Genomic DNA, 26,932 nt, shown 5'->3' with positions numbered 1-26,932 from the left:
GAGGCCCTTCTTGCCCTGGTTGATCATCTCGGTGTGAAAGCTGGTGTTGTTGAATCATTTGTTGGGCCCTCACTGGGCTGCTGTGCAACTAGCCATGCTGGGCTGCCTGGTGTGTTGGGCCCTGCAGGGCTGCTGTGGATGATGGGTTCTGCTTCGTGGTCAACCATGGTGCCAGTTGCCACTGGTATGTATGTTGGGGGATCAAAAAAGGTAGGGTCCAAGGTGGGTTGCTCAGGATAGTCTGTGAATCTGAGTTTGATTTGGTCCAAGTGTTTCCGGTGAATGAGTTCATTTGAAAGTTTGACCTGAAACACCCTGCTCCCCTCTTTTTTGCCACGACAGTGCCGGGAAACCACTTGGGACCTTGTCTATAATTTAATACAAATACAGGATCATTGATTTCAATCTCGCGTGACACATTTGCGCTATCATGGTATGCACTTTGTTGAAGCCGCCTGCTCTCTACCTGTTCATGTAGATCAGGGTGAACTAACGAGAGCCTTGTCTTAAGTGCTCTTTTCATGAGCAGTTCAGCAGGTGGGATCCTAGTGAGTGAGTGGGGTCTCGTGCGGTAGCTAAACAGGACTCGGGATAGGCAAATCTGCAGTGAGCCTTCAGTTACCCTCTTCAAGCCTTGCTTGATGGTTTGCACTGCTCTCTCTGCCTGACCATTGGACGCTGGTTTAAACGGGGCAGATGTGACATGTTTGATCCCGTTACGGGTCATGAATTCTTTGAACTCAGCACTGGTAAAACATGGCCCGTTGTCGCTCACCAGGATATTGGGTAGGCCGTGTGTGGCAAACATGGCCTGCAGGCTTTCAATGGTGGCAGCGGACGTGCTAGCCGACATTATCTCACATTCAATCCACTTGGAGAAGACGTCTACAATCACAAGGAACATTTTACCCAAGAACGGGCCTGTATAGGCGACATGTACCCTAGACCACGGTTTGGAGGGCTAAGACCATAAACTTAGCGGCGCCTCCCTGGATGCATTGCTTAACTGCGAGCATGTATTACATCTGTGAACGCAAGAATCTAAGTCCGCATCGATACCGGGCCACCACACGTGGGATCTGGCTATTGCTTTCATCATTATGATGCCTGGGTGGGTACTGTGGAGGTCATTGATGAAGGTGTCTCTGCCCTTCTTGGGGACCACTACTCGATTACCCCACAGAAGGCAGTCTGCCTGTATAGACATTTCATCTTTGTGCCGCTGGAATGGCTTTATCTCTTCCTGCATTTCCATTGGGACACTGGACCAGCTCCTGTGAAGCACACAGCTTTTGGTGGGCAATGGCAGCCTACTGAGAGCCTCGGCGCAGTTTTCTGTGCCTGGCTTGTGGCGGCTGACGTAGTTGTATGTGGACAACGTGAGCGCTCATCTCTGGATGCGGGCCGATGCATTGGTATTTATCTCTTTACTCTCGGAAAACAGGGATATAAGTGGCTTATGGTCAGTTTCCAATTCGAAATTTAGCCCAAACAGCTTTTGATGCATTTTCTTTACCCCATAGACACACGCTAACGCTTCTTTGTCAATCATGCTGTAGGCGCTCTCAGCTTTAGACAGATTCCTGGATGCATAAGCAACCGGTTGCAGTTTCCCGAAATCATTAGCTTGTTGCAGTACACACCCGACGCCATATGACGACGCATCACATGCTAGTACCAAATGCTTACATGGATCATATAACACAAGCAATTTGTTTAAGCATAACAATTTTCTCGCTTTTATAAAGGCATTTTCTTGGCTTTTGCCCCAAACCCATTCATCCCCTTTTCGTAGTAAGACATGTAGTGGTTCTAACAGTGTGCTGAGACCCGGTAAGAAGCTACCAAAGTAGTTCAGGAGTCCCAGAAACGATCGCAGATCCGTCACGTTCTGTGGCCTCGGTGCATTCTCGATTGCCTCCGTCTTCGCGTTGGTGGGCCTAATACTGTCCGCTGCAATCCTTCTTCCAAGGAACTCCACTTCAGGCGCCAGGAAAATGCACCGAGCGTTTTAACCCGAGCCCCACGCGGTTGAGTCGACTAAAAACCTGCTGCAGGTTCTGCAGATGCTCGACTGTGTTCCGCCCTGTGACCAAGATGTCGTCCTGGAAGACCACGGTGTGCAGGACCGACTTCAGTAAGCTTTCCATGTTTCTCTGGAATATCGCCGCCGCTGATCGGATTCCAAACAGACATCTGTTATAAACAAAAAGACCTTTGTGCGTATTGATGCAGGTGAGGGCCTTCGATGAATCCTCCAGTTCCTGCGTCATGTAGGCTGAAGTCAGATCCAGCTTCGTGAACGTGTTTCCTGCCGCCAGCATTGCAAAGAGGTCGTCGTTTTTGGCAGTGGGTATTGGTCCTGCAGGGAGAAACGATTGATAGTTACTTTGTAATCGCCACAGATTCTGACGGTGCCGTCTCCCTTGAGGACTAGGACGATAGGACCGGCCCACTCGTTGAACTCGATCTGGGAAACGATGCCCTCTCGTTGCAGCTGGTCTAGCTCGATCTCTCCCCTTTCTCTCATCATGTACGGTACTGCTCTCTCCTTGTGATGGATGGGTCGCGCCCCCGGAATTAGATGGATCTGCACTTTTGCTCCTTGGAATTTCCCAATGCCTGGTTCGAACAGTGAAGGAAATTTGTTTAAGACCTGGGCACACGAAGTGTCGTCAGCGGGCGATAGCGCTTGGATGTAATCCCAGTTCCAGCGTACCTTTCCCAGCCAGCTCCTGCCGAGCAACGTGGGACCATCGCCCGGTACCACCCAGAGTGGTAGCTTATGCACCGCTCCATCGTAGAAGACCTTTACGATTACAGGAATCAGTTCTTTTGCGTAAGTTATTAGTTTTGTGCAAATTGGAGTTAAGACTGGCCTTGAGGTCTTGTTGCACCACAATCTTTCAAAAGTCTTTTTACCCATGATGGACTGGCTCACGCCCGTGTCCAGCTCCATTGACATCGGGAGTCCATTTAGTTCAACATTCAGCATTATCGGGGGACAATTCGTGGTGAATGTGTGCACCCCATGTACCTCTGCCTCCTCGATCTGAGGCTCTGGTTCGTTGTGATCCTCTGTGGATCTATCCTCCTCTGCAACATGGTGGCTTGCAGGTTTAACAGGCTTTGCAGTTTACCTGCACACTCGTTGGAGGTGTCCCATTGTACCACAGCCCTTGCAAACGTACTCTTTGAATCGGCATGAATGGAAACGATGATCACCCCCGCAGCGCCAACAAGGTGTTAATGGCCTTGCATTCATCACCCTTGATGGTGGACTCTGAGACATCTGTGGACATGTAGCTGCAGGTATGTGTGACCTGCCCTGTATGTTACGATTCGAAAACAACATCACTTTGTTCACAGTACTTGTAGCAGAACTTGTGTGCTGAGAGATTTGTTTCGTATTGTCACTGGTGGTAATGAACGCCTGGGCTATCGTTATGGCCTTACTCAAGGTTGGGGTCTCTACAGTCCAAAGTTTGCAAAGTATGGTTTCGTGGCCAATGCCAAGTACGAAAAAGTCTCTGAGCATGTGCTCCAAATGTCCTTCAAATTCGCAATGTCCTGCAAGGCGTCTTAGCTCGGCGACATAACTCGCCACTTCCTAGCCTTCAGACCTTTCGTAGATGTAGAACTGGTACCTCGCCATCAGAACGCTTTCCTTCGGGTTCAAATACTCTCTGACCAGTGTGCACAAATCGTCGTACAATTTTTCTGTTGCTGCCCCACAGACGGTGAGGAGGATTGCGCTTCGTTTGGCAGCGCTCTCTTCCCCATCTAGCTCGTTGGCCACGAAGTATTGGTCGAGTCGCTCCACAAAAGTTTCCAATCATCTCCCTCCGAGAATGCCTCCAGGATGCCCACTGTTCTCTGCATCTTTGGGTTCGCTATCTGTATCTCGTCGCCAGTTGTTGTATATGGAGAAAGAGTCAGACTGAACACTGTGAGCTCAAAGTAAAGTGTGACCTTAGTCTTTTATTGCAGGTCACCTGAGTGCCTCTTCAACCTGTGAAACCTCCTTAAATACCTGTGCTCCCAAGGGATTATGGGATCCCTTGGGACTCCAGGGGATGAGCCCTCTGGTGGCTGTACAGAGTAAATACAAGTTTACATATATAAGAGAAACTGTTACAGATTTAACAGATGCGCCGGTGTTGCAGGCAGTGAATGTTTAAGGTGGTGGATGGGGTGCTAATCAAGCGGGCTGCTTTGTCCTGGATGGACTGCAGCAGGATGTACTGCCGCAACTCACGAAGGCTGATCGTCAGCACCTCCCAAACCTGTGACCTCTGCCACCTAGCAGGACAAGGGCAGCAGGCGCATGGAAACACCATCACCTAAGTCCCTTGCAAGTCACACACCATCCTGACTTAGAAATATATCGCTGTTCCTTCATCGCTAGGTCAAAATCCTGGAACTCCCTCCCTAACAGCACTGTGGGAGTACCTTCACCACAAGGACTGGAGCGGTACAAGAAGGTGGCTCACCACCAACATCTCGAGGGCAATTAGGGATGAGCAATAAATGCTGGCCTTGCCAGTGACTCACTGATCCCAGGAACACATTTTTAAAAATCAAAATGTCCTCATAAGGCACGGAACTACTCTAAAATAGATGTGTATATATAACCAATGCCTAAAGTTATACTATTGATTGAATGGCCGAGATGTTATTTCCCTTCACTTTTCCATAAATATTATCTTCCTCATTCGAGGTCAATGGATCCATGATATTTAAGCTCATGTAGTACCATGTATGGGCTCTTTCTTACTGGACACGGTAAGTGGCAGGTGTTTATCATGAGATTTGACTTTTACATTCTAGTAGGGAAAGTAAAGGCATGAGATTTTGAACCTCTGCTGTTTTTTTAAAAACTATATATTAACCCTTTGTAAAGGCAAAATACTACAGATGCTGGAAGTCTGAAATACAAATAGAAAATGTTGGAAATACTCAGCAGGTCAGGCAGCAAGTTAACATTTCAGTTCATTGACCTCTCATCAGAACTGGAAACTGTTACAGATGCAACAGGTTTGGAAAGGGGAGGAGGGGAAGAGAGGAAAGAACAAAACAGTAGGTTTTTGATAGGTTGGAAGGCAATAGTAAATGATAAAAGTGATGATGGTGCAAGTCAAAAGAGGGTGCTAATGGGATAGGTAAAGAAACAGAAGCTGGGTCTAGATAAGCTGTAAAAGGCAACAGCAGAATCATTACCAGCACCTGGAAAAAATAGGATCAGTGCCTATAATGTGAAATTGTTGAACTTGATGTTGAGTCCGGAAGGTTGTAAACCATTTTCCTACCCATGTAATCTAACAGTTCCCAAAATATTGTAGGCCAGTACGATACATTATTTCATCATCGTCATGTCTTGGTTTACTCTCACATAAATCTTTGCCCATTTGGCTCACATAACATATCATCAGAAATATTATGAACACACTGTATAGCAAGTAAAGTTTTAAAACCTATTTCTCCCCATGTATCCATATATCAAATAGTCGCCACCTAGACTTAATAGGTCTTCTAGTACTCTCTTACAGTTATCCTATTGTGTATAATTGTTATGTCGATTTGGGGGATGGGGAGAATCATCCTTAACTTGGACACTTAATATGTCCTTCCCTACTTTTTACTTCAATAACTCTGATAGGTACCTGTGTTTTTAACTCTGACCTGGTTGTTTAATGAATTTGTATGCAAATGCTTGGTTTCTCTAGCAAGGCAGAGCCTTGAGTAAAAGTTTTAAATTAATAGTGATACAGTATATGTTATCACTTGCCTGAGCCACATTAACCATTTCCTGTAATAGTAACTGAACATGTTTGGGACCTGTTCGTCTCATGCACACACAAGGATATATCTATAAACATTTCAGATTAAGTCCCAATTTTTATTAATTCATCCATCCCTGTCTTACAGTTGAGAGCTATTCAATACCTCTTCAGGATCCCCCTAGTTTTATTGATTCATTCTTTTGTTTGCCGATCATTAGGACTGGTGGGGGGGCGGGGTAGCTGAGGTGGTTCCCAAAACTCCCGCTCCCCCCACCCCATCCTGAATGTGGGAGGTAATCAGCATGGTGATTGTCTGATTTGTCAGATCCAGAGGTTCTGGAATATAGAATAGTCCTTTACCTCTTAAATCACCATAAAATAGACAAAAACAAATTAAACAAGACAGGAGAATCCCAGCAATATTCTACTGCTTTGGCTACGTGTTCTATTGGCTTTGTTGTTTGCTGCTCTGCATTTTAGATGTTGAAACCATTCAAGCTGTTATGCTATATAAATGCAAGTGTTTCAATGTGATTTATATGAAATTCTATGGTTTGGATGATCCTTTGCTGACTGTCTGAATTTCCCTGTATATTAAAGATGACGATATAAAGCTGAACAGTCAGGTCTTCAACTGGCCAGAACAAATTGTATTGTTGCTTGATTCGCATCGGGACCGGCTGCTGAACAAGAGAGACGACGTTGAAGATGATCTGCGGAACAGGTCTGTATCTGAAAACATTTCTTTCTTGCACCTGGGAAATAAAATGGAGGTAGAGCTCTTCTCTGTGAAGTGACATTGTAGCAAGGCAACAGGGAATAATGGCAACAAAACCCAGAGATAGTCTTGATCAATTGAAATTTGTAAATGTACAGAATGAGCTTTAAGTGGGAATTTCCTCTATAATGTTTACCTGCCTGTACACTTTTTACCAAGCAGCAGGTTTTACATTATTTCAGAATGTCTCTCTCTTAATGTACAGATTACTCGCTCATGGCCGGGAGGAGCATGGGGGTGGTGGAGTATTTTGGCGGGGGGCACATGGCACACATTATAAAACAATAACAGGCCTTTATTCAAGTGCTGTTGAGGTAGAGGGATGTATGAACCTCGCGTGTTTTGGAATTATGTTGTATTTTTATCTGATATTTATCGATTGCTTTGCATTACTGATAATGGATATTTTGTAATCGTACCCGTTGCCGCTATTTAAGAATTGTCAATATTTTTTTCTCTAACGTTCTAGTTTAAATGGTTTCTGATTTATATTGACTGTGATAGAAATCTTTTTAAAAAGGAAAAAAATGAAAGCTATGTGATGATTGACAGACTTTAAAAAAAATCAACCTTTGCAGACATCTGAAGCTATTGAATGTCAACAGTCCACAATGTTTTTTTTGTAATCCAGGTGCAAGAAACTTTTCAAGGGCAGCTGATTAACCTTTATGGAAAACAATTCCCCATTAAATATAAGACATTGTAAAGATTCAAGAAATGATGTTTATTACTCTCCCGCATTACTTCTACCCATCAGAGCAAAACTGAGTCACAATAAACTCTTTCATTGTAAGAATTCAATTCTAACAGGGAATAATAGATGGATGGTAGCAAATTATGAGGCAGTGATTTCTGATGACAGCGGAACCTATTAATTAATTCCTGGCTTAAGCTTGCTGCAGATAATCGTACTTATTTATAAAGTATAATTTTTTTTTAATAGATTTCCGACACTATCATTATGCACGGAGGTGAAGTGGTGCAAAACAATAGAAAATACATTAGCAATATAGGACCTGAAAACTTAGTGTATCCCATGACTGGTACTGTAATAATAGTATGGTATCTTTTCAAAAAGTGTTTTGTTGGGACATAAGATGTACACTATGTATTCTAAACATCTGGCCCTCAACGGTAGAGAGGGTCGAAGTTAAATTAACCTCCTCTGCTCTGAGCCCATTCACTTTTGTTTGAGAAATATTTTCTTAGAGAGCTTTTCATACTCTTTTTCTCATATCATTTATTTGGGCTCATCCAGATTCAGTGCTGGGCATCCAGTACAGCATCACGCACTTCTACATATACTTTAGTGTAGGCCAGTGCACTGTAATGAACCCCTCCATTGCACCAGTGTGAATTTTTTCACTTACCTCGCCAAACCATTCTCATGTTCCCTTTGAGTGTGATGCCTGTTGGGAGCCAATTCGCGCTGAACTAGGAAAAGTTTTGTGCTGAGGGGGGAGTGGGTGGGGGGGGAATTGAGTCGGGACTGCCCACGCTCATTTTGCATAGAACCTTTAAAGCCAGCAAAATGTGTTTTTTTTAATCCTATCCTTCTGGGCTGGATTTGAATCCAGACATGATAGGGTAATGCTCTAACCTTCTGTGCCACTTTTTTCTTCCATTTTTATCTTTAGAACATAGGTTACAACAGTAGGGAAGAAATAAACTATACAGCACAGTGAAAAATATCAGTGTTACTTTATATGCACAATAAAAGGACAAATGAGGTTTATTATATTCTTATCATTAATGGTTGCTTTTAATTGATTATTTTCCTGCCTCCTTCACTTTTCTGTTGGCCTTTTTTCTGTTGGTTTCCACTTTTTTCTGATTGTTTCCTTTAAATTTGAAAGATCAATTTTATCCCGTGCTTTTTCGCTTCTTCCCCTTCTCTGCCCACATGGAAGACACTATCCCCATCCAGGAGGACACTCTAGAGATCTATTCTCAGCCCTGAGATTCTCTACCCATCAGTGATGTTCTGGAAATAACTCCTGGGATATGGGTGAAAGCGGCCCATGACTCAGCTTCTTATTTTGTCATCCATGTCAGCTGTGGTTCAGTGGGTAGCACACTCGCCTCTGAGTCAGAAGGTTGTGGGTTCAAGATCCACTCTAGCACATAAATCTAGGCTGACACTTCAGTGCAGCGCTGAGGCTGCACTGTCTGAGGTGCTGTCTTTCGGATGAGACGTTAAACCAAGGCCCCGCTTGTTCTCTCAGGTTGGACGTAAAAGATCCCATGGCACTATTTCAAAGAAGAGCGGGGGAGTTATCCCGTGTGTTCTGGACAATATTTATCCCTCAATCAACATAACAAAAACAGATTATCTGGTCATTATCAAATTGCTGTTTGTGGGACCTTGCTTTGTACAAATTGGCTGCCGTGTTTCCCACATTACAACAGAGACTACACTGCAAAAGTACTTCATTGGCTGTAAAGTGCTTTGAGACGTCTGGTAGTCGTGAAAGGTGTTATATAAATGCAAATCTTCTTTCTTTATGCCTTGATTGCCCTTTCTCTGTGATGACCTTGACTGAGACTGGAAATCTTATCCATAGGGGAGGGAATTGCATGTCCCGACCCACATTGTACAATTACCTGATGCAGTGTATTGAATAACAGCAAGAACAACTTGTATTTATATAACGCCTTTAAAGTAGTGAAATGTCCCAAGGCGCTTCACAGGAGTATCATGAGACAAAGAATTTGACACCGAGTCACATAAGGAGAAATTAGGGAAGGCTTGGTCAAAGAGATAGGTTTTAAGGAGCATCTTGAAGGAGAAAAGAGAGGTGGAGAGGTTTATGCAGGGAGCTCCAGAGCTTAGGGCCCAGACAACAGAAGGCACGGCCACCAATGGTTGAGCGATTATAATCAGTGATGCTCAAGAGGGCAAAATTAGAGGAGTGCAGACCGATGGGGGGGATGGGATCGGGGGGCTGGAGGAGATTACAGAGATAGGGAGGGGCGAGGCCATGGAGTGATTTGAAAATAAGGGGATGAGAATTTTGAAATCGGAATTTTGAACCTTAAATTTGCTGTACCATCATGCTGCCCTTTTTCCTTTTTTTTAAAAAGAAACCTCATCTCTTCATTCTTTCAATCATATGCAATTAGTTTCATTTATTTTCATATTTTTCTTTTCTTTATACTTCCAATCTCTCATAATGTAAGATTCTCATATCTCATATTAACTTCATAATAGATTTCTGGTAAAAGTTGTAACACCACTTGAACAGAAAACAACTAACAAATCATGTTCCTCATTTCTCTAAATACCTCATTTTCTAAGATTTCAACTGACATTTTTTAAATCATTGACACTAATACAATTTATTGTGTACTTAGAATAAAAGAATTTCAGAAGAAGGTGGTGGCATACGGCAAAGAAGTCGACAGCTTCAAGAAAAAAGAAATTATAACTACGGATGAAATGAGGAACAATGTGGAAAAGCTCAATGACTTGACAAAGCATCTGAATGCAGCTATTGATGAGCTAGATGTTGGTAACATTTTGATGTAGCTAATTACAAATTACTATGTTAGTGTTCTCTGTTCAGGAGCACATTTTCTTTTGGAACAAGCTCTCAAAATCAGAATGTTCAGTTCCCATGGCTTCCGTCATTTGTGTACTCTGGACTGATTTATTTACTTGGAAGTGGATTTGTCACGGAGTGAAAGTTGACACATTATTTAACCTTGAGCATTGGGGCTTTGTGTGAGAGCAATGGATTGGTCATTGTAGGGATGCTTTATGGTGTTGTTAGTGGGGTGGTGGGGGTGGGGGAACTTAGTATAGCATGTGGCAGCCATGTGACTGAATTGGTGCAAGTTAAGTAAATTTTGCCATGATAAGGCTATCCTGGCCCTCCCGGCCAGCAATGTGTGATGCTGCTGGTGGCTTCTGCATCTCAGCTTCCTCCTCCTCCTCCTCCTCCTTGTCTTCCAGCTGCTTGTCCTTCTCCTCTGAAGAGGCAGTGTGCTGTGTGCCATGCTCCTCCTGCAGCATCAATCCTCACTTCTGCGCTATATTGTCGAGCATGCAGCAGGCAATGCTGATTCTGGAGACCCTGGCAGGTGCATACAGAAGGACTCCTCCAGCTCTGTCAAGTAATCTGAAACTCATCTTCAGCATGTCTATTGCTTGTTCTATGACACATCTGATGGAGATATGGCTCTCATTATGGGCCCAAGTTTCGGGCCACGCCTAGAACGGTGCAGCCCGGACCTGGACGCCCATTTTTCGCGGCAGAAAGTGCGCCTAAAAAAACCTTACAGATTCTCTGGCTCCCTGCTGGTCCTCTGGAGTTGGGCACGGTGCAGCACAAGCTGTTCGGAGCGGAGCTAGATCCCTGCGCTGAAAACAGTGCCGGGACCTCTGCACATGCGCGCTACAGTGGGCGCGCATGTGCAGTAGCTCCAGGCGCCCAAAACTGTGTGGGAGGGGCCCGAAACAAGCAGCCCCTAGCCCTAGCTGAATGGCCTCACTGCGGCTGCGTGCATAAGGCTGCCTCCCACGCCCAGCTCCTGCTTCCTCCCGACCCGACTCGACTCCCGCTTCCCCCCCCCCCCCCCCCCGCCCCTGCCTCCTGACCCGACACCGACACCGAACCGACTCTTGCTCCCCCCCCCCCCCGCACCCGACCCGACCCGCGCTCCCCTCACCCCCCCCGACCCGAACTGAACCGACCTCCCTCTGCCCCCCCGACCTGACCCGCGCTCCCGAACCCCTACCCGGACCCGACCCGACCCGACCTCCCTCTGCCCCCCCCGCCCAAACTGACCCGACCCGACCCGCGCTCCCTCCCTCCCCGAACCAACCCGACCTCCGCCCCACCCCCGACCCGACCCGTGCTCCCGACCGCCCCCCCCCCCCCCCCACCCCCGGACCCGACCCGACCGCCCCCCCCCACACCCCCGACCCTACCTGTAAATCTGGTGCTGGGGACGGGCCCTGCTCGAAGTCTTGGGCCCGGCCCGTTCAGCCTCCCTGCCCCTTCTCCTTATCCACCCCCTTCTCCTTATCCACCCCCTTCTCCTTACCCCCCCTTCTCCTTACCCCCCCTTCTCCTTACCCCCCCTTCTCCTTACCCCCCCTTCTCCTTACCCCCCCTTCTCCTTACCCCCCCTTCTCCTTACCCCCCCTTCTCCTTACCCCCCCTTCTCCTTACCCCCCTTCTCCTTACCCCCCTTCTCCTTACCCCCCTTCTCCTTACCCCCCTTCTCCTTACCCCCCTTCTCCTTACCCCCCTTCTCCTTACCCCCCTTCTCCTTACCCCCCTTCTCCTTACCCCCCTTCTCCTTAACCCCCCCTTCTCCTTAACCCCCCCTTCTCCTTAACCCCCCCTTCTCCTTAACCCCCCCTTCTCCTTAACCCCCCTTCTCCTTACCCCCCCTTCTCCTTACCCCCTTCTCCTTACCCCCTTCTCCTTACCCCCTTCTCCTTACCCCCTTCTCCTTACCCCCTTCTCCTTACCCCCTTCTACTTACCCCCCTTCTCCTTACCCCCCCTTCTCCTTACCCCCCCTTCTCCTTACCCCCCCTTCTCCTTACCCCCCCTTCTCCTTACCCCCCCTTCTCCTTACCCCCCATCTCCTTAACCCCCTCTTCTCCTTAACCCCCTCTTCTCCTTAAATCCCTCTCCTCCTTTCCCCCCTCTCCTTTCCCCCTCTCCTTTCCCCCTCTCCTTTCCCCCTCTCCTTTCCCCCTCTCCTTTCCCCCTCTCCTTTCCCCCTCTCCTTCCCCCCTCTCCTTTCCCCCTCTCCTTTCCCCCTCTCCTTTCCCCCTCTCCTTTCCCCCTCTCCTTTCCCCCTCTCCTTTCCCCCTCTCCTTTCCCCCTCTCCTTTCCCCCCTCTCCTTTCCCCCCTCTCCTTTCCCCCCTCTCCTTTCCCCCCTCTCCTTTCCCCCCTCTCCTTTCCCCCCTCTCCTTTCCCCCCTCTCCTTTCCCCCCTCTCCTTTCCCCCCTCTCCTTTCCCCCTCTCCTTTCCCCCCTCTCCTTTCCCCCCTCTCCTTTCCCCCCTCTCCTTTCCCCCCTCTCCTTTCCCCCCTCTCCTTTCCCCCCTCTCCTTTCCCCCCTCCTTTCCCCACCTTCTCCTACCCCCCTCTTTTCCTCCCCCCTTCCCCTTCTCCTCCTCCCTTCCCCTTCTCCTCCTCCCTTCCCCTTCTCCTCCTCCCCCCTTCCCCTTCTCCTCTCCCCCCTTCCCCTTCTCCTTTCCCTCCTCTCCTTTCCCCCCTCTCCTTTCCCCCTCTCCTTCCCCCCCTTCTCCTACCCCCCTCTTCTCCTCCCCCCTTCCCCTTCTCCTCCTCCCCCCCTTCCCCTTCTCCTCCCCCCTTCCCCTTCTCCTCTCCCCCTTCCCCTTCTCCTCTCCCCCTTCTCCTCTCCCCCTTCCCCTTCTCCTCTCCCCCTTCTCCTCTCCCCCCCCCTTCCCCTTCTCCTCCCCCCCTTCCCCTTCTCCTCCCCCCCTTCCTCTTCTCCTCCCCCCTTCCCCTCCTCCTCCCCCCCTTCCCCTCCTCCTCCCCCCTTCCCCTCCTCCTCCCCCCCATCCCCTCCTCCTCCCCCCTTCCCCTTCTCCTCTCCCCCTTCTCCTCTCCCCCCCTTCCCCTTCTCCTCCCCCCTTCCTCTTCTCCTCCCCCTTCCCCTCCTCCTCCCCCCCTTCCCCTCCTCCTCCCCCCTTCCCCTCCTCCTCCCCCTTCCCCTCCTCCTCCCCCCTTCCCCTCCTCCTCCCCCCTTCCCCTCCTCCTCCCCCCCCTTCCCCTCCTCCTCCCCCCTTCCCCTTCTCCTCACCCCCCTTCCCCTTCTCCTCTCCCCTTCCCCTTTTCCTCTTCCCCCTTCCCCTTCTCCTCCTCCTTCTCCCCCCCTTCCCCTTCTCCTCCTCCTCCTCCTCCTTCTCCCCCCTTCCCCTTCTCCTCCTCCTCCTCCTCCCCCCTTCCCCTTCCCCTCCTCCCCCTCCTCCTCCTCCTCCTCCTCCTCCCCCTTCCCCTTCTCCTCCCTCTTTTCCCATTCTCCCCCTTCCCCCCTATCCCTCCCCTTCCCTCCCATCCCTCCCTCCCCCTCTGCCTCCCTCCCTCCCCTCCCCCTGCCCCCCCTCTCTCCCTCTACCCCCCTCCTCTCGCTGTCAGAAACACAGACACTGACAGACAGAGAGTGGGGGGAGCATCCCAGCACACTGTTGGAAGGCTCCTTGTGCCTCAGTCAGTAAGTAGAAAATGTTTTATTTATTGATCTTTAAAAAAAATTATTTCTTATTAATTTTTTTTGATTGATTTATTGGTTGATTTATTGATGTTTTTATCATTTATTATTGATGATGGCTCTTTATTTGTAAAACTGACGTTTTAATGTTTGTAAACTTCCCTTTAAACCGCTCCCCCATTCCCTACGCCTGATTTGTAACCTACGCCTGATTTTCTAAAGTGGAGACAAGGTTTTTTCGAGCGTACAAAAATCTTCACTTACTCCATTCTAAGTTAGTTTGGAGTAAGTTTTCACTGCCGAAACTTTGAAAACAGGCGTAAGTGGCCGGACACGCCCCCTTTTGAAAAAAAAATTCTGTTCCAAAGTGAAACTGTTCTAACTGACTAGAACTGGAGCAAACTAAATGCCGAGAATTTGAATTTCTAAGATACTCCGTTCTACACCAGTTGCTCCAAAAAATCAGGAGCAACTGAGGCCGAAACTTGGGCCCTATAATGCTACTTGGCCTCCTCAGGGGTGTCGTGAGCCACATCTTCAGTGGATAGCCCTTATTTCCAAGCAGCCAGTCGGTAAGTCTGATTGGAGGTGCAAAGAGCTGAGGGAGGGTGGACTGACGCAGCACGAAAGAGTTATGACAACTGCCAGAGAATCTGGCGTACACATCTTATAGTTGTAGACAAGCTGCACATTAAGGGAGTGGTGGCCTGTGCGGTTCACATACACTCCTGGGTAATGATGAGGTGTCCTTCATGGCCATGTGTGTGCAGTCAATGATGCCTGTCACAGCCACAAAGCCGAACGCCCGCTCAGTAACATCAGTGGCTAAGTTGATATAATTGTCTGTGTTGTGTAACATGGCATCAGTCACCTGGGTGATGCATTTGTCGGGGGCTGACTGCAAGATCCTGCAAATGTCTGCTGCATATTCCTGGAAGGAGCATGAGGCACAGAAGTTCAGGGCGGTGGTGCCTTTGACAGCCACTGGCAAGGAGTGTCCACCAGGACCTCTGGGCAGCAGGTCTTGTTCCAGAAAGCTGCAAATGTCTACGATGACCTGAGCCTCCTGAAGCACTGCTCCTCAATCATGTTGAGGAAGCTTATCTTCTGCCTGTATACTCTGTGTTGGGGGTATCGCTTCAGGCTCGCTGCTGCACTGTGGTGTCCCCCTCCTGTGGAGCATCAAGTTGTAGAATAGCTGCTGGTGTCGCTGGTGGGGGGGCTCATCTTGGTCTGATTCTGAGGATAAATCTGTGCACAAAATGGAGTCAGTAATGAGGTGTAATGTGTGTGTATTTATCTGATAATCTCAGCTGTCAATTAATGCCCTTGCACAGTGACCACTGAGCTTCCACCTCCCCTTCATAGGCGAGGTTCCTGAGCTGAGCGCTTCCTGTGCTCATGCTGTTAAATTCAGAAGCTGCAGTTAAAAACCCTTTCATGGGTCTGATAACAAGCATTTGATGAGTTTAATTAGGTCGTCCATGGCGCGCTGGTAAACACGTCCAAGTTAAAAGAGCGAGGAGGCCGGATGATGGGTGGTTCCCGACGCACTGCCTATTTTCACAATTTTTACAGCCGGCCCACACACTTGGCAACGGGAAAATTCCGGCCCAGGATGAGAAAGCTGGTTCTATCAGTATGAGCACAGGGAATAGGTGCATAGTTACTGCATTCACGTGATCCAAACTACACATGCAGTGTAATAAAATCACCTAATTGGTTCAAACTCCGATCTGTGAGATGGAAGTACTATAGCCAAGCTACCCTGTGACCCAGATCCATTTCCTTCATTTCTTGCACTATATGCAGGGTGCTCCATTGCATTACCAACTCTTCTTCTGGATGCTGACAGTTTCCTGTGTAACTATTATTCAATAGAGCATTGTTACATTTATAAACCAGTGTCATCCAGAGATCAGAACCTAACCATCAGTGTGCCTCTTCTAAGATCTGATGCCAGCCATCTCCACCATGAAACTCAATTTTTGTTTTTAAAGGCTATAAATAAAGAAGAGGAGTTGTTGGAGCATCGAGTGACCCAGTTCCCTCAATTACTGCACACAGTAGGACAGAAGCTTCCTTATGAACAGCTGTGGAACACAGCATATAACTTTTACACAAAATCTGAAATGTGGATGACTGGTGAGTTTCAAAAGATAATTGAATGAGAAACAAAGGAAATCTTTAAATGAGATATGGTTAAAAACATGTGTTACAGGATGGAATGGTCTCCCTTTTCAGGGCACTACAAACAAAAGACAAAACCCCATCATCTTAAAGATACCATGAAAACATTGGTGATGGTTTTTCTTATTCAAAATCTTTTTTTTATTAAAAGAAAATCTTTTGTTGAACCCTGTCCAATTTTAAAATGATTTGAAATCAAACTTACAAAATTCTACTTGTGTTTGAGTAAAGTGACTTTAAAAATTGCAAGTGTTTGAAAAATCATCAATTTTCAACATCTTCCCATTCCTGCTGGACAAAGATCTGCGTGCGTGTCCTGTAGGCACAACTTGATTTACTGTCATCATGTTTTTGCCACACCTTTTGTGCCACTTTCTCCCATTATAAATTCCTATGTCCACAATTATAATGTGTTTTCCCTATGTAAATGCGTTACTGTGCAACCTGGCCACCAGGTTTTCACACATCACGCAAACTGTAGCTGGTATTTGTTTCTTAGTACAGGTTGATTCTCGGGACTGGGCCTGTGTCAAATGAGGGATTTTGCCGGATGATGGGAGGTCATCGGCCCGAATGGGGGGGTAGGTGGAAGGGGGTGTGGGGGGAAGCGGCCCGGGGCGAGGTCGCCCGAGGCAGCCAATAACCCCGGCATCAAGAAGAAAGATTATATTGATGAGTACCCTGTACAAATGTAAAAAAAATATATGGTCTGAGACCAGGGAAGGAAGGATTTTGATCGGCCGCGTTCTGCGCATATGCCACCCAGCGGCCAGGAATGGTGCCGGACGAGGGGTAGTGCCGGATAAGGAAGTTCCGGACAAGAGAGGTTGAAAATGCTAAAATGCAAGATAACTTAAAATAAAGGTTTAAACAACATTTAAAAAATCAAAAAATACAATTCCAAGATCAAATTTATCTATTGTATGGTCTTTTAGGTCTTGCAATGCCTTCAATATAGTTTTTACTTGAAGCTCTCAGCCTCTCCCAAAAGCTTACACTTGATGGCAGAAATTTTCCCCGAGAATACTGCGTGCAGTTTTGGCTTCCATATTTATGAAAGGATATACTTGCTTTAGAGGCAGTTCAGAGAAGGTTCACTAGGTTGATTCCGGAGATGAGAGAGTTGACTTATGAGGAAAGGTTGAGTAGGTTGGGCCTCTACTCATTGGAATTCAGAAGATTGAGAGGTGATCTTATTGAAATGTATAAGATTATGAGGGGGCTTGTCAAGATGGATGCAGAAAGAATGTTTCCACTGATGGGGGAGACTAGAACTAGGGGGCATAATCTTAGAATAAGGGGCCGCCCATTTAAAACTGAGATGAGGAGAAATTTATTTTCTCAGAGGGTTGTGGATCTGTGGAATTCGCTGTCTCAGAGAGCTGTGGAAGCTGGACATTAAATAAATTTAAGACAGAGATAGACAGTTTCTTAACCAATAAGGGGTTATGGAGAGCAGGCAGGAACGTGGAGCTGATCCATGATCGGATCAGCCAAGATCGTATTAAATGGCAGAGCAGGCTCGAGGGGCCGTGTGGCTTACTCCTGTTCCTATTTCTAATGTTTCTTATGTTCTTATGGAAAAAAACAGGTGGGTTTGGAGTGTGGGGACAGTTAAATTGTTAAATGAGATTCCCAACTGGATGCCACCTCCAACCCGTCCACATCTGTTTTGAACGGGGGCGGGCGATGAACCTGCTCCCAAGGGGCGGAACGTCAATTTAAATATTGTAATGAGGCTGGAAGTCTCTTTTTTAACCTCCATTTTTAATTAACTGCACGTAGATGGGTTTCACACAATTCGTGAAACCCAGCAGTTAAACCGAGGTGGAGACTCCAGGAGGTAAATGGCTTTATACCTGCCTCCTTGATCCAGGGTCCCTATCTAACCTACCCCCTGTGATCGGAGGCCTCCGATCATCTCCCCAAGCCTCCGATCCTCAACATGAGGCCTCCCTGCTCCCACTCCACAAATGATTGTTGAGGCTCCCACAATCCTCCAGTGGCCGGCACCGATCCTCCCCCGCCGATTCCTCCCCACTTCCAGTCCTCCCCACCCAATCCCCCATCCCCCCCCCACCCACGATCCCTAACCGAGCCACTGCCGATCTCTTTCCCCCCCACCCCCCACGCGATGCCTCCCCAGACTGACCCCTCGACCCCTCTCCGCATTTGCAGGCCCACCTGCCCGCAGCCAGCCAACCACTCTATCTGGCTGGCTGTGGATGGGAATCCGAGGCCTCACATGCAAATAAGCCCCTGCTGTTAAAGTCAGCAGGGCCTGTGGGAAACCCGGCCTCCTAGGTTTCCTGCCCGCCTCGGAGGCACCCCACCGCCAAACCGTCTACCTGGAGAAAATTCCAGACGATATTTCTGCCCAGAGGTGTAACTTTGTGAGCTGAATTAGGATTGTGCAGTGTGAGCACGTGCAGTGTACTTAATTTCTCATGATACTAATCACGTGCACTAATCACTTACACCTGCGAGATAGAGATTCTAATTTCTAACATCTATAAGATGGAGGGTTGAGAATGGGAAATTGACAGATAATAGAGGAAAAGGGTACAAAATAGAGGAAATTGACAGTGAAAAAGGGGGTTGAGCAAGAGAGGGCATGTTGAGAGAGAGAACAGTGTCAAGTATCAGGATTTGTTGGCCATCCTTTCACGATAAAACTTGGGCATGACCTTTTAAGTCAGTTGGAGCTGGGCGATGCTACAGAGATGTAAGTAGGCAATCTTTGTGACTTTACATAGTCCTGACTCCCTGTATGCAATGCCATGGCGATTGATTAGTGTTATGTCCATTTGTTTTTTTACATAATATGTTGGAAAGGACTCAATTATGAGATGAACAGGAATGTTTGTGACCTATCTTTAGATTATGACTGGAATAGTTTTAATCATTCCAATAATTTTCTTCTGCGATTTCTATCCCCATCATTTTGTAGGATCCTTTCAAGGCCTAGACGCTGAAGAAATTACTAATGAAGTTTTAAATATGTGGAGAACAATGTATAAACTGACAAAGACTTTTGCAGACATCTCTGGGCCTAAACGTGTAGCAGAAAATGCAAAAGTTAAAATTGAAAAATTTAAACCTCACCTACCAATTATCGCAATCATTTGCAATCCTGGCATCAAGGAGAGACACTGGAAAGAGGTAATACTCTTTAAATTGGCATACCATAGGAATATACAATAAGATGAATGTATGTTTGCTTAGTATTGTTACCTACCTGTTGTGCCACTGACTGATAGAACACGACTGCAATTTATCACACACTGGGGATAATTTCAACTTTTGTCAATAGCGTAAAATGAAGTCAATGGAAAGGAAAATTGGGCATGGTCTATAAGGGGTGGCTGATCTGCTATTGCCCGTTTTATGCTATAGTTGAAAATTAAAATGATCCCAACTGAGTTTCTGTTGAATCATAGACTATCAAGTCAAGCACTGATGCAAAGTACTCATCCGTAGAGACTTCAGGCAGCTGCAATTATTTTTTTTAAAGAGTGGTGTAGATAAAGGTTTAAAGAAGAAAGAAGTTGCATTTACATTATGACTCTCGTGATGTCTAAAGCAATTTATAAACCATGCATTATTTTTGAAGTGCAGTCACTGTCATATAAAACATTTGCTCCAAGGAGCAAATGCTCCCAGCAGCTCTCCTCAGCAGGTCATAGAAGAATAAATGAAAATAAGTACAAAGTTGACAGATTTTTCTCAGATTTAAAAAAAAAATACAAATTTTTGTGATTGTATAATCTGTGCTGACTGATTTATTTTCAGATCAGTGCAATTGTTGGATTTGATGTGAAACCAGATAAAGACACCACCTTGCAGGAAATGCTAGAATTTGGACTTGGAAATTTCAGTGAAAGGTAAGCAATTAAAACAATTACCTGTTTTTCTAGGATTAATGTTTTCCTTTTAAGCTATTTTCTTGCCACCTGTACAGCACACTTAAAGAGGTTTATCTGACATACTGCTCGCAGATTCCACGGTGCAGATTCCCTTCAAATTATGTAGCGTAACTGGCTCTTTAACCTACACCAGTGCCTCCCTATGCTGGTATGAGGAACTCGCTATGTGACCAGAGGGCACGAGCCTTATCCTACCATTGCATGATGCGGTGTACTGGAGTTCTGACATCCTACATCACTGAGCATGTTTCAAGTTTATATTTAATATATTTTTATATATATATATATATATGTACTGTACTCTACATATTTATATATTTACTGCTATTTCAATGCACACTGTACTATATAACTGTTAATTTTGAAATCAATGGGGAAAACACTGTTGAACTTTCCCCTCAATTTATATTCCATTTATGAGCCCGTTAACACACATTCTGTAATGTCAGTTTGTTGGTGTCATTTAATTCCTTGTTACCCGTGAGTGGGCATAACCAGAGCATCAAAATCCCTTTGACAGAATTCTGCACAAAAGACTGCTCCTTAAGTTTGAAATGCCGGTATTCAAAATATACCTCAATATTGTTTATAAATGTGCCGAAGGATAATTGTTAAGAAGTCAGAGTTCTGAATTGAATGCATCAGGGATTAGTAGTGAGCCCTATACTGTTTCTAATTTACATTGATGACCTGGACTTAGAAATTCATTGCAAACTGAACAAACTTGCAAACCATGCCAAACTGGATGAGAGGAAAGGGCAGGTGAACCTCAGGAGGTAGCCAGGGACCTAGAAAATGTGTTAGATAAGATAAGGAAGAAGAAACAAGTGATGTCTATCCTTCATGAATGGTGTTGAAATAATTAAGGGTGAAGCTGAAAAGATCTCTGAATAGTAGTTACTCAACTTTTAACATGTGCAGTCACCAGCAGAGCAGCAATCAACAAAGCAAATATAGCTATAGTCAAAACAATATACAATTTGAAAGAAATCACACTTAAACGGTGTACTGCTCTGGCCAGACCACACCTTGAGTACCGTGTCCAGTTCTGGTCACTAAGATGCAAGGGGCTAGAAATTCGGCAACTTTGCGACCGGGTTTTTGCCGCTATTTCAACCTCCACGGCGAAAGCCTGGTCGGCGGTATCTTCGGTGATCTTTTTGCGGTGGTGCTTCCACATACTGCTGGGGAGAGGAGCGCCGACATGCAACACTTGAACTAGCATTTGCGATCGATATTTGACTCTCCCGGGACCCGTATTCTGCGCCCAGAATACCGACAGGGAAAAACTTGCATTGCAGCCCTGCCAGCAGCAGTAAGTATGAAGACCTGCAAAAAAAAAGTAAGTTAAAGTTTTTATTTTAAAATTATTTTTCAGTGATTTTGTAGGTAAGGGTTTTGTGAATGTTTTTTGCAATTTTTTTTGTTTATCAGCCTCGGACTAAAGTTGCCAAAATTTGCGCTTTGCGTCGCGAATCATCGTGCAATTCTGATTTTTACCGCTGTGCAAATTAAAGGCTGAAAAGCAGGCCTGAAATCGGTAGTGAAGCGAAAATGGTAATTTTGGCATAAAAACACTGTTTTCACTGAAAACCAAATTTCTAGCCCATAGGATATCCATATGCAACCACTGAAGGCAGTGCAGAGAAGAGCCATTAGACTAATCCCTGGTGTTGGAGACATTGTTGTGCCTTCCGCAGGCCAGTTAGTGACTGTTTTCAATTAGCCGATTCTCAGGTCAACTAGAGGTCAGACTGGCTACCTTTTTTTAAAGTGTGACAGAGAAATTTGCATTTGTGACGGCATACACATGAAATGCGGAGGAAGTTACAAAATTTAATATATCGATAAATTAGATTTAAAGACATTAATGTACTTAATAGGTAATGGTAATGAGTTCCGTAACTATGTTCATTTTCTACTATTTACTGGGCTTGAAGGAAAAGGGTTTGTGAAAGAGAGAAATTGTGTGTATATCGCTCTTTTACCGTGGTAAATTTTGTGCATTAAAACAATGGGGATAAGTCAAGAAATAACTAAAGAGTAGTGAGTTCTACCAGTGATAAGTAATAAAATGAATTGTGAACAACTTCTGTCTAGATTGGAAGAGATTGGAGTAGCAGCCAGCAAAGAGTATTCATTGGAGAAAGCTCTTGCTAAGATGAAGGCAGAATGGGGAGATTGCATCTTCAGCTTTTCGAGGTATAGGGACACGGTGAGTATATTTCAAACCAAGAGAATTGAGATAATTATCCTCTTCACTGTACCTGGGTAACTATTCAAGTTTGGATTATTATCCTTGCAAAATTTCCCCAAACACCAAATTGTGTCAGAATCTTGGCAACGATGTTGGGTCTAGTCTAGAAGTTTCAGCTATCCAGTAAATATTCTCTTTCATGATGCCTATATTATGCTGAATTAGCTGATCTCAGCCACGTTGGCAATAAGGGTATTACTACTGACAGCATCAAGCTTGGGCTGGTGTATGGAAAAATCAACCAGGATTCGTGCTCTACATTGCAATCCAGTAACTCAACTCCTATTGGAAAGCACTTGGGGCCTATTTGCATCAGAAAAGGTTTAAAAATTAGATTGGTAGTCGTTCACTCCAACAATCGGCCCACTGTAACTTTGACCCTGAATCGCTTGCCTGAAACAAGCGTTCGGCAACTTTTCCATGTAAAATGACATAGGTAGGACCCCAACTTCGATTTTAACGGACAAATGGGCGGAGCCTGCGACATGAGCGCACTGACCACATGTACTGATGTTCCACCTGGAAACGGCCAGAAATGTTTTAAAATTGTTGGGGTTTTTTGTGGAGCCGGAAGGAGCCTCCGGACTCCACAAAAACCCTCTGCCTAAGGCCGAAGAGCGGTGAGCTGCACGAGGACCATTATTTTGAGTGCAGCTCACCTGCCAAATTAAATTAGGCCAGGGCCTCAAAGTCGCAGGGGCCTCTTCGCCCCCAAAAAGTGGTCGGCCGCTCGAATGTTAATGTTGACCTGCTATGTGTGTGAACATTAGATGAGAACAGGATTAGTATATGGATAGCCTGCTGATGCTTGGTGTGAAACGTTCGTATGCCTTGCGTCACTGGTGGGGCCTTAAACGCAGTGGGTGTCTTGTAAAATCGCAAGATGCATGGCCTGTGAATTTCCTCCTCATAATATCAATGGATGGAAAATCGTGGGTAAAGCACCTACTATTTTCCAATCAGTCACCTGGGCTGGAATTTTCCTGCTGCTGTGCGTGTGGGATTGGAGGCAGGTCGGGAGTAAAAGTCTCAAAAAATGGGAGCGCATCGGGAACGTGCCGTGCTGCTTCCTCATGCCTTTAACTCGGACGCGTTTGCCATCACGGCATGGATTCGAATGGCAGAGGCGGGCAACCTAATTTACCTCATTAATACCTTGTTGTCAGACCCAAAACAGTTTTTAACCAGAATCACGCAGCTTGGGAAACACGTCTGTCAAGCTGAGACGGAAGCTCAGTGGCCATTGATCGAGGTCATTACTGCAGAGCATGGAAAGTACAATAAATACTCCCACATGACACCTGATTACTTGCCTAAGGGAAAGGCCCTTGCTGAGTTCATTTTGAGCACAGATTTAGGTGTCCATAGTTTGCACATCTTTTCTGCAATTTCGGAAGCCACTTTTACTTCATTGCTACTAACTATCACACGTTGACAGATTGCTTCTCTGATCTCCAATTGCCAACTCTGCCATCTATTACATCCGCATGGGTGCCATTTATACTGTCACCTTGGCCCTCAGAATCGCATCAGGATGAGCCCAACACCTGCAGGAGCAGACACACCAGCAGCAAAAACACCAACAATCTTCTCCTCAACAACCTGATGTTCCACAGGACAGAGGGTATCAGCGCAGGGCTGTACTGCGCCAGAGACGATACCCCCAACACAGGGTGTACAGACAGAGGATGAGCTTCCTCAACATGACTGAGCAGCAGTGCCAAAGGAGGCTCAGGCTATAGTGCCAGTTCATTGCAGACATTTGCAGCTTGCTGGAGTATGACCTGCTGCCCAGAGGACCTCGTGGACACGCCTTACCAGTGGTTGTCAAAGTCACCAGCAGCCTCAACTTCTTCGCCTCAAGCTCCTTCCAGGGATCTGCAGTGGACATTTGAGTCATCTTGCAGTTGGCCGCACACAGATGCATCACACAAGGTCACCGATGCCACGTTCGACAAGTCAGCCAATTATATCAACTTTGCCACTGATTAAGCCAGTGTTAATGAACCCGTGCTGGACTTTGCAGCTCTGGCAGGCTTCCCACATGTGCAGGGCATCATCAACTACACACATGTGGTCATCAGGGCACCCCCATCATCACCCAGAAGTGTTTGTGAAATGCAAAGGCATCCCTTCCCTCAATGTGTAACTGGCCTGTAACTATAGGAAGATCATCATGCATGTGTGCGCCAAATTCCCTGGCAGCTTGCATATGACTCTTTCGTCCTGCGCCAGTCTACCCTCCCTCAGCTCTTTGCAACATTAAACACACTTGCTGGCTGGCTGCTTGTAAACAAGAGCTATCCATTGAAGACATGGCTCATGGCCTCCTCAAGGGTATCCCGTACTGAGGCTGAGGAGAGATATAATGAAAGCCACATGTCCACCAGATGTGTCATAGAGCAAACAATAGACATGCTGAATATGCGCTTCAGATGCTTTGACAGATCTGGAGGAGCCCTTCAGTATGCTCCAGCCAGGGTCTCCAGAATCATCGTCGTCTACTGTGTGCAGCAACAAGGATTAGAGCGATATGAGGAGCAAGGTGCAGAGTGCACAGTCTCTTCAGATGAGGAGGAGGAGGAGAATGAAGAGCATCAACCGGAAGACGAGGAGGAGGAGCAGGAGGAACCTGATGTTCAGGGAACCTGAGGTTCAGATGCCAACAGCACCAGAGCACATTGCTGCCTGGGAAGCTAGGGATGGCCTCAGCATTGCCAGATTTACTTAAATTCCTGCATTACACCCATATGGCTGCCACATGCTGTGCCAGATGCCCACCCCCCCAACAACACCATAAAGCATCTCTACAATGACCAAGCCATTCCTTTCACGCTGGAGCTAAGGTTATATCTGACCATTCACTCCAACTCACTAAGCCACTTCCAAAGTAGCATACAAAAATGGGCATGAGCAGAAAGTGGTGAAAATAAATACTTTTATATGACATAACAGTAACGGAACCGTAACAAGAAAACTTCTTTAAACACCCATGTGCTTACCCTTGTGCATCTACTTCTGTGTCATTTTTTGTTGACACGTGCTTTTCCGAGGTGCAACCCTTTCAGCAGAGGTAGAGGCAGCCAGGCTCTTTTTGTCTCCTGGCGAGGTCTCTTGCACCCATCAGCAGGGAAGAGGACCTCCCTGCATGCTCTGATTCCCACCATAAGAATATGTTGGGAGTCATCTGAAAATCGGGGTGCAGCCCTCTGCCATTCTGAAGCCATCTCTGCAAGGCTGAGCAATAACCAGTTGGTAATATATCCTCTCTGTACACGCCTTGATGAACCTTTAACTGCAATGTGGCCAAGGCTGCTTTAAATATCCCCGCTGGAATTGAGTCATCCCAGAGTACTTAAGGTAGTGGCCCTAGAAATAGTGGATGCATTGGTGATAATATTCCAGCAGTCTATCGACTCTGGATCAGTTCCTATGGACTGGAGGGTTGCTAATGTAACACCACTTTTTAAAAAAGGAGGAAGAGAGAAAACGGGTAATTATAGACCGGTTGGCCTGACATCAGTAGTGGGGAAAATGTTGGAATCGATCATTAAGGATGAAATAGCAGCACATTTGGAAAGCAGTGATAGGATTGGTCCAAGTCAGCATGGATTTATGAAAGGGAAATCATGATTGACAAATCTTCTGGAATTTTTTGAGGATGTAACTAGTAGAGTGGACAAGGGAGAACCAGTGGATGTGGTGTATTTGGACTTTCAAAAGGCTTTTGACAAGATCCCACGCAAGAGATTGGAGTGCAAAATCAAAGCACATGGTATTGGGGGTAATGTACTGACGTGGATAGAGAACTGGTTGGCAGACAGGAAGCAGAGAGTCGGGATAAACAGGCCCTTTTCAGAATGGCAGGCAGTGACTAGTGGAGTGCCTCAGGCCTCAGTGCTGGGACCCCAGCTCTTTACAATATACATTAATGATTTAGATGAAGGAATTGAGTGTAATATCTCCAAGTTTGCAGATGACACTAAACTGGGTGGTGGTGTGAGCTGTGAGGAGGACGCTAAGAGGCTGTAGGGTGACTTGGACAGGTTAGGCGAGTGGGTAAATACATGGCAGATGCAGTATAATGTGAATAAATGTGAGGTTATCCACTTTGGGGGCAAAAACACGAAGGCAGAATATTATCTGAATGGCGGCAGATTAGGAAAAGGGGAGGTGCAACGAGACCTGGGGGTCATGGTTCATCAGTCACTGAAAGTGGGCATACAGGTACAGCAGGTGGTGAAGAAAGCAAATGGTATGTTGGCCTTCATAGCTAGGGGATTTGAATACAGGAGCAGGGAGGTCTTACTGCAGTTATACAGGGCCTTAGTGAGGCCTCACCTGGAATATTGTGTTCAGTTTTGGTCTCCTAATCTGAGGAAGGACATTCTTGCTATTGAGGGAGTGCAGCGAAGGTTCACCAGACTGATTCCAGGGATGGCTGGACTGTCATATGAGGAGAGACTGGATCAAATGGGCCTTTATTCACTGGAGTTTAGAAGGATGAGAGGGGTTCTCATAGAAACGTATAAGATTCTGATGGGACTGGGTAGGTTAGATGCGGGAAGAATGTTCCCGATGTTGGGGAAGTCCAGAACCCGGGGACATAGTCTTAGGATAAGGGGTAGGCCATTTAGGACTGAGATGAGGAGAAACTTCTTCACTCAGAGAGTTGTTAACCTGTGGAATTCCCTACCGCAAAGAGTTGTTGATGGCAGTTCATTGGATATATTCAAGAGGGAGTTAGATATGGCCCTTACGGCTAAGGGGATCAAGAGGTATGGAGAGAAAGCAGGAAAG

The 26,932-nt window shown here is 46.4% G+C and overlaps 1 protein-coding gene across 5 annotated transcripts in view; it reads left to right on the top strand.

Annotated features, from left to right (window-relative positions):
• The window catches only part of dnah3 (dynein axonemal heavy chain 3), a 292,437-nt gene that overhangs the window by 67,827 nt on the left and 197,678 nt on the right, over positions 1-26,932 (top strand). For all 5 annotated transcript variants that reach the window (XM_070900963.1, XM_070900965.1, XM_070900961.1 and 2 more), the window contains 6 exons: positions 6,384-6,507; positions 9,916-10,069; positions 15,760-15,904; positions 18,900-19,111; positions 19,742-19,833; positions 21,976-22,090. In XM_070900963.1, the coding sequence (XP_070757064.1) occupies positions 6,384-6,507; positions 9,916-10,069; positions 15,760-15,904; positions 18,900-19,111; positions 19,742-19,833; positions 21,976-22,090 (842 nt within the window). The remainder of the gene's footprint in view (positions 1-6,383; positions 6,508-9,915; positions 10,070-15,759; positions 15,905-18,899; positions 19,112-19,741; positions 19,834-21,975; positions 22,091-26,932) is intronic.

This window comes from Pristiophorus japonicus, chromosome 15 (assembly GCF_044704955.1).
Source record: "Pristiophorus japonicus isolate sPriJap1 chromosome 15, sPriJap1.hap1, whole genome shotgun sequence".
In the NCBI taxonomy this organism is placed as follows: domain Eukaryota; kingdom Metazoa; phylum Chordata; class Chondrichthyes; family Pristiophoridae; genus Pristiophorus; species Pristiophorus japonicus.
This window is presented reverse-complemented; position numbering and strand designations above follow the sequence as displayed.